The sequence below is a fragment of the Megascapheus bottae genome, chromosome 16 (assembly GCF_031878675.1).
Source record: "Megascapheus bottae isolate mThoBot1 chromosome 16, mThoBot2.hap1, whole genome shotgun sequence".
Classification (NCBI taxonomy): domain Eukaryota; kingdom Metazoa; phylum Chordata; class Mammalia; order Rodentia; family Geomyidae; genus Megascapheus; species Megascapheus bottae.
In genome coordinates this window covers 10414318-10422259 of record NC_143524.1, presented here as the reverse complement: position 1 = coordinate 10422259, position 7942 = coordinate 10414318, and the positions used below count along the sequence as shown (strand labels likewise).

The following is a 7942-nucleotide window of genomic DNA, read 5'->3' as shown; positions in this document are numbered from 1 at the left end:
GAGAATATAAACAATGGAAGTATTTAGAAGTAATTAAAATTTGAAATGCCTTCTGGGTATAAATAGTTCATATGTGATCTAAGAGCATGAAATATTTAAAATTGTCTACAATTATACTTTATTTAATATTAGCATTTATATATATATATATAAACTCAAGTACTATAGGACATACTGAAATCTATTTATATTATGCTCTATTGCAAATTTAAGCCTTTGGCTCTAGTAAACTGACGTGAATATAAGTAAAAGTGTAATAGTAGGATCATGCTTTTTGGAGTCATACTCTCTGAATAAAACATATAGTATTGTTGCCAGTAACTTCATCTAAGTCATATGAGCTTACTTCACTTTTTCCCTAATCTAAAATACATGTGCAATAATATAATGGATGGCATAAAATTTGTGGCTATTGAATGTCTTAGTAAAGAAAGTATTTGGCCTATGGTCAGATCAGTTCCAAACATGAGGAAGTTACTTTTCCTTATGCCATAGGCAAATGTCATTTCATACTTATATTTATAGTTGATAATCAATGATTAACTCTTATTGTAAAAAAAAAAACACCTTGTGGTTAATTTTGAGGCAGCCTGCACTAATGATTAATGTACTAGGCCATTCAACAATCACAATTCATAAAGCAATCTGAAGTTACTAGAGTTAAGTATCTCTTTTACTTTTTCTACAGTGCCCATTGGCACACTATGAGGGCCTGGAATAGCACAAAGGATCCAGACTTCGTCCTCATGGGGCTGGCAGACTCTGCAGAGATGCAGCTGGCCCTCTCCCTGCTGTTTCTCCTGATTTACTTGATCAGTGTGCTGGGCAACCTCGGCATGATCATGGTAATTCGCCTGGACCTCCAGCTTCACACGCCTATGTATTTTTTCCTCACTCACCTCTCATTTCTTGACCTCAGTTACTCAAATGTCATCACCCCTAAAACCTTAGAGAACTTATTGACTTCCACAAAGAGTATTTCCTTCCTGGGCTGCTTCACCCAGATGTACTTTTTTGTCCTGCTTGGTGCTGCAGAATGTTTTCTCCTTGCCTCCATGGCCTATGATCGCTATGTGGCAATCTGCAGTCCTCTGCGCTATCCCGTGATTATGTCCAAACAACTCTGTCATGTCCTTATCTCGGGATCCTACCTGATTGGTTTCATGGACTCTTCTGTGAATGCTGTTTGTATGAGTAGATTAAAGTTTTGTAACTCCAATGTAATCTCACATTTTTTCTGTGACACAACCCCGATTTTAGCTCTGTCGTGCACTGACATATATGAGGTTCAAATCGTAATATTCATGTTTGCTGGATTTACCCTAATGACCTCCCTTACTACAATATCAATGTCATATGTGTCCATCCTGTTGACGATTCTGAAAATGAAGTCCACTTCAGGAAAGCAGAAAGCCTTCTCCACCTGTGCCTCCCACCTGCTGGGGGTCACTGTTTTCTATGGCACTATGATCTTCACTTACTTAAAACCCAAGAAGTCCTACTCCCTGGGGAAGGACCAAGTGGCTTCTGTGTTTTACACAATTGTGATCCCCATGCTGAACCCGCTCATTTATAGTCTTAGGAACAAGGAGGTGAAAAATGCTTTCTTTCGAGTCATGCAGAAGAGAGTGTCTACTGGCCAGTTAATGTCACAGTGACATTTATGTGTGCTTCAACTCATCTTCAAAAAGAAGCCTTTTTAGTAATTTCATTAGCTTGTCTGTAAGCGTGATATAATTAGTCTACATTTCTGAAGAACTGTCATTCATTTAGTCAATTATGATTAGCCATTTCCTACAGCATTTTAAACTTTCACATTGTGCTTGTCCTTCATTAAATATGATTTAAAACCTTGTGTAAATATAAGTGTTTGAAGCGCACCTAATGTTCATAAGAAGAAAATCTGGTCACTCTTAAAACTATGTAATACACTATTTCTTTTTTTAAAGTTTATTTTATACAGAGGGGTTACAGTTACACAATAAGTTTAATGAGGTATTGAGTACATTTCTTGTTGAACATGGTTACCACCCTCCATTATTTTCTTCCCATTCTCTCCTCCCATCTCCTATCCAACCCAAATTTTAAAGTTCATGTCTATCATAGTGTCTTGTATCACTGTTCAATTTTGTCCTTTGTTTGACCATTTTGTTATTCTCCTTACCTTCTCCAAATCAGATCAATGTATACATAAGACATAAATTACCCACCACAATTTTTTTAAACTGACAACAGAAGACAAACCAATGTGTAGGGGGGAAAGGAAAAGAATGAAAAAAGAAATAATTTTACACAGTAGTACAGCAAAAACAAACAATCAAACATACAAAACAAAAACCCGCTTATTCCAGATCTTGGAATTCATTTTGATTAGCTCCATTTAATGTAGTCCTACATGCATAGCCATTAAGCTAGTTTGATCCTCTGGTAGGAGTATCTTAGACATACAGAAATGGTTACAAATCCAGGAAACTGTGTTGGATTGTTCTTTGGGTCTGGCTTACTTCAATTAATATGAATTTTGTTTTGTTTTTTTGATTGTTCTCCATATTTATTTCCAGAACAATATCTGATAAATGCAATATATGGAGTCCCTGGGGAATGGAGGAATCTAAATCTTGCTTGCATTTTTAAAGCATTTATTAACATTCATTGTTATATCATCTTTCAAATCTATATGCCAATCTATATACAATCTCTGGCACATAGATTTTAGAACATAATGAAAATTAAGCTGAGGTTTTGTATGTCATAGATACATATTAGTATATGTAATAAACCCTAATTGAATTGGCCAGTATTCTGAACTCAGACGACAACAAATGCTGACGTGGTTGTGGAGAAAGAGGAACACTACTACACTGATGGTGGGAATGTAAACTAGCTCTGCCACTCTGGAAGGCAGTTTGGAGGATTCTTAAAGAACTGAAAAGAGACCTTCCCTACAATTCCATCATACCACTCCTGGGCATCTACCCTGAGCCTCATAACCCAGGATATGATAAGGACACCTGCTCAGCTGTGTTCATCGCTGCACTATTCACAATAGCTAAGCAATGGAAACAATCCAAATCCTCTACTGCTGATGAATAGATTCAAAAAATGTGGCATGTAGATATACAATGGAATTCTGAAATTCCAACAGACAAGGTAAATAGTGACATTGCCTGGGAAGTGGATGAAATCATGTTGAGTGGGATAAGTCAAGACCAAAGGAACAAAAGGGACATGGTATCCTTAATATCTGGATATTAGATCCAAACAGTAAAACTGCAATGACTCAGTATTTGGCTACCAAAGGTTATGGACAGGGTCATGAAGATTTAAACGTAACTACATAGACATATAATCTATGTCGGGCTCTACAATTTATAAACATCAGTAATATAAATCTTTCCCAACTCTTTCCATTTCTTTACATATGAGGCAAAGTCCTTCTTTTTTTTTAACCAATCCTGGGCTTGAGCTCAGGGCCTGAGCACTGTCCCTGGACTTTCTCAAGGCTAGAGTGAGCCACAGCACCACTTCTGGCTTTTTGCTACATATGTGGTACCGAGGAATACGAAGCCGGGTCTTCGTGCATGCTAGGCAAGCACTCTACCACTAGTCCAAACTCCCGGCAAAGTCCTTCTTTCTATCAGAAGCATAGAATTCCATTGTGTACATATACAACATTTTCTTGACCCATTCATCTATTGAGGGGCATCTGGGTTGATTCCAAACCTTAGCTATGGCAAATAATGGTATAATAGCTATGGTAAAGAATGGTGCAGTAACCATGGAACACGATGCTTGTTGAAACAAATTCCAAGGAATTGAAACGAGTATTTTTTTATGTACAGTTTGAAGTTCTTTCTTTTTTTCCCCCATTTGTTTATTCCCTGTGCTGTCTTTGACTTCTGCACCCATTGTCTTATGTATTAGCCTGTCTGATTTGTAACCCCTTTATGTATCACCAGTACAAATAAATTTGAATAAAAATTCTTCAAAAAGGAAAAAATATTAAATGTAATTACTTAAATATTTTGTTCTTTTTATTTAACATACATCACGAAGACAAGTAATAAATGCAATTCTATTCCTCACAGAGAAGAGACAAAGGCAAAACTAAGCTATGAACAAGGACTTGCAATGTATGAGCAAATATTAAAGAATTAAAATCAGCAAGTTCTATGGATCCCAGAGTAGCCATGCTTCATAGTCATCTGTAGATTTTTTATTAGGCTATTTTTTATATTATTTGTAATACTTGGGGGCTGGATATACTTTTGGTATGCATTACACAGTTATCAATTTACATTTTTGAGTTTCACAAGGGATCGTAGTAACTTCTGTGATTGATTCATGAAATAAAAACTGTAAATAATGGAAGAGAAGCCTCTAGTTTTTGTCAAGCAGAGGAACATAAAGAAATGATTAGCTTGCTCTGATTATGTTTGGGTTGACAGGACAATTGAAGCAACATTTTGCCTGAGAAATACTGAGTCCTAAGATCCCATTGACTCTGGAAATGTACATATGTAAGATATTTCAAGCCAGTGAGTACTGAATAAATCATTTCAGACATTATCCATGAAGATCAAATGATGCAAAACTTAAGCACAGTAGTATTTCTCCATTAGTTATTAATTAATACAGTTCAATACAGACATAGTTGGGAGATAGGTGAATGACAAAATGTTCTGAGGTTTCTACCATGTTATGTAAGAAATCTGGTACTAGGTCATTTGGAAATGCACTAGTAATATAAGCAAAATTTGTATTTCCTCCAGTTCTTGATTAAACAGGGGTCAACTGATAAACCACATGCTTGGTGGCTCTTCTTAATTTTAAACATTCACTTCATTAATGAAACGACTTTAGTAGTTTTTTCATTGCCTTCTTCACATCCTTGTTTCTCAGACTGTAGATGATAGGATTCAGCATGGGGATCACGATGGTGTAAAATACAGATACGATCATGTCATGCTCCAACGCATAATTGGAACTTGGTCTCACATACATAAAGAGGATGGTCCCATGATAAATGCACACCCCAGTTAGGTGAGAGCCACACGTGGAGAACACCTTTCTCCTCCCTTCAGCTGAACGCATCTTCAGAATAGCCAATAGAATGAAACCATACGAGACCAGGACAATCAAGATAGTGAACATCTCAATAGATCCCACACAGTAAAAAAGTAGAAGCTGGTTCATTTTTGTGTCAGAACAAGCAATAGCAAGTAGTGGAGGGATATCACAGAAGACATGCCTGATTTCATTGGACCCACAGAAGGACAGGGTAAAGGTAGCCACTGTGTGTATCATCGCATGCGTAAAGCCACCAAGATAGGAAGTGATGATAAGTGGCAGATAAACCCTGGGTGTCATGCTCACTGAGTAGAGGAGAGGGTTGTAAATGGCTACATAGCGGTCATAAGCCATAGCAGCCAAAAGGAAACATTCTGTGGTTCCAAAAGTAACAAAAAGAAGCATTTGTGTGACACATCCAGGGTAAGAAATGGATTTGTTCTTTGCCAGGAAGTTTACCAGCATTTTTGGTGTGACAACGCTAGAATAGCAGGCATCCAAGAATGATAGCACACTCAGAAAATAGTACATGGGGTTGTGTAACCGAGAATCTATTATTACCAATAACACCAATCCCAAATTGCCTACCAGAGTAAAAAGATATACTGCTAGGAATAGTACAAACAGGATGAATTGCAGTTCAAAACCATCTGTGAATCCCAGGAGTATAAATGTGTTGACTTCAGTCACATTGGTCAAATGAATTGTATACAAATCCATAACTGGTGGAACCCCTGGCATTTCAGTTGTTATTTGTAGGTCCTAAGAGCAACAGCTGGTGAGCACAGAGTCCAATTTACATCTTCATCTTCACGTTTTTGGCAAGCATAATGAAGTCTTTGTTGCTGACTGGTTGAGCATTAATGTAATTCTGTCCAACCAGATGCATGACTGTTTAAAAGAATTGAAGAAAATATTTCCTTCTTTTACTGGCTGACCTTTCTCATGGAAAAACAAAAGAGATACCTTTTAAATTCGCTGAATTTCTAGGTTTTATTTCCCCTTTGTTCTTGTTTACTTGTGACACTGGAAATAAACCAGGACCTCTTACATATTAGATAAGTGATTTACCACTGAAGTATATACAAATGTACACCTTCCGTTTTACCTTACATGTACTTTTGTATTATGTCTTTTACAATTTAAAGATTATGGTTTCACCACATGACCCTTTTACACATTTTATAAATATTATTCCAATCATTGTTTATTTGGTGTTTGTCTCATTGAGTAATTTGCCTAGACTGCTTCAAACTGTGATACTCACATCTTAGTTTCCTGCATAGCTAACATTATAGGTGTGAGCCAACAGAGCCTTTTTTTAAAAAAATTGTCTTTAAAAAGGTACATAAGGTCATATAGGATGAGACTAAATGAAAGGATCTTTAGGATATGGAAACAATAGCTTTAAATTATATGATTGTTGTTCTTAATATATTATGTTATTTCTCTCCTATTTTGTTGTCCTTTGGTTAATCTCATAATGTGACTATGCCTGATTTTGTTACTGGTTACATTGTATATACGTTTATTTAATGATTTGAAATAGGATAAGGAAAGGGGAAAATAAGATGATTGGGTTGGTGTGGGGGGAGGGGATTGGGGACGAAACTTGAAAAAGTATCAATGTATGAGAAATAATACACCTACTATCTGGTGAATCTAACTGCCATCTATTAAAAACACTATCAGGATTGTCAGCCAGCCTGTCTTCAAAGTGAAAATTTCAAATTTGAGTAGCTAGATTCAGGCATCAGCTACTGGCAAGCAGGTCCTACACTGGATGTTAAATGTACATGGGTCAAGTGGGTTACAGTGGCTCATGCCTGTAATTCTAGTGGCTAAGGAGTCAAAGATCTGTGCTTTGAACTTAGTCCAGACAGGAAAGTACTTGAGACTTATCCCCAATTAACAATCAAAAAGCAGAAAGTGGATCTGTGGCTCATGTGTTACTATGACATGACTGTCATGTCATACTCAGGGAAGCCCCCTAAGATCTTGAGTTCATGCACCAGTACCAGCAACAAAAACAACAACAAACAACAATGACACCAACAAACACCCCATAAATGCCCGTACCTTCTACCCGTGAGCACGCCAGGAATGACCAATGTAAGCTATATATTCCTAGTACATGTGTGCGTAAAACTTCAATGGTGCACCTTGATTTCTTTGATCTTGACCTTCACTGACCCTACTTCAGGTCAAGAAAATGATTTACATTTTATAGTTCATTTTTTTCAAATGGTGTTCCTATGGAAATTTATCATCTTCAAAATCTAAACTGTACAATTTGTTTCTACCTTGACTTGAGTTAGGATGAATTTTGATAGACAAAAATTAACGGAGCTTAGACATTTGAGAAGTTGTATGACTCCATATGGGAGACAATCAATATTCAGTGCTTGTAGAATCCTCTTTCTTAGATTTTAATGCTTTTTGGCATAAAGTTCACTTTTGAATCAAGTTAATACTAATAAATATTTTCTAAGTAATAGAAAGCCTCTTCTCTTACCTTTAGAAATGAACTGCTCTACCAATTCAGGCAAGCCACAAATGTTACACATTTTAATCTTTTCACTAGATGCTGAAACACCTCCTGCTGTCTACAGGGAAACCCTGAGGAGGAGAAAACACACTGTCTTCTGGGAAAAGAAAAATACCAAGGAAAAATACTACCTTAGTAAATAAATGACAGCGATACAGTAATCAATTATATGACAAATGAAAAAACAGATTGCAGAAACACACATTAGATCCTGGTAGCAGATTATTCCTCGGTGAAGAGCAGCAGATACTGAAGACAAGTAAATAAATCTAATGAGCTAGAAACTGATCCAGCTTAGAGACTAATTATATGATGGTGGTTTAA

General features: G+C 36.6%; 2 protein-coding genes across 2 annotated transcripts; one reads left to right on the top strand and one right to left on the bottom strand.

Annotated features, from left to right (window-relative positions):
* The first annotated feature begins 704 nt into the window (after positions 1-704).
* LOC150052711 (olfactory receptor 8H1-like) lies at positions 705-1658 on the top strand. Its single transcript, XM_090349203.1, has one exon. It carries the CDS (start codon positions 705-707, stop codon positions 1656-1658), a length of 954 nt encoding a protein of 317 aa, XP_090205329.1.
* Positions 1659-4845: 3187 nt separating this feature from the next.
* On the bottom strand, positions 4846-5826 carry LOC150052710 (olfactory receptor 5T17-like). Its single transcript, XM_090349202.1, has one exon. The coding sequence runs from the start codon at positions 5809-5811 to the stop codon at positions 4846-4848; it is 966 nt and encodes a 321-aa protein (XP_090205328.1). The 5' UTR covers positions 5812-5826.
* Positions 5827-7942: the final 2116 nt, after the last annotated feature.

Coding starts and splice junctions, on each gene's coding strand:
- LOC150052711 (XM_090349203.1), top strand. CDS start 705: ATGAGGGCCTGGAATAGCACAAAGGATCCAGACTTCGTCCTCATGGGG.
- LOC150052710 (XM_090349202.1), bottom strand. CDS start 5,811: ATGCCAGGGGTTCCACCAGTTATGGATTTGTATACAATTCATTTGACC.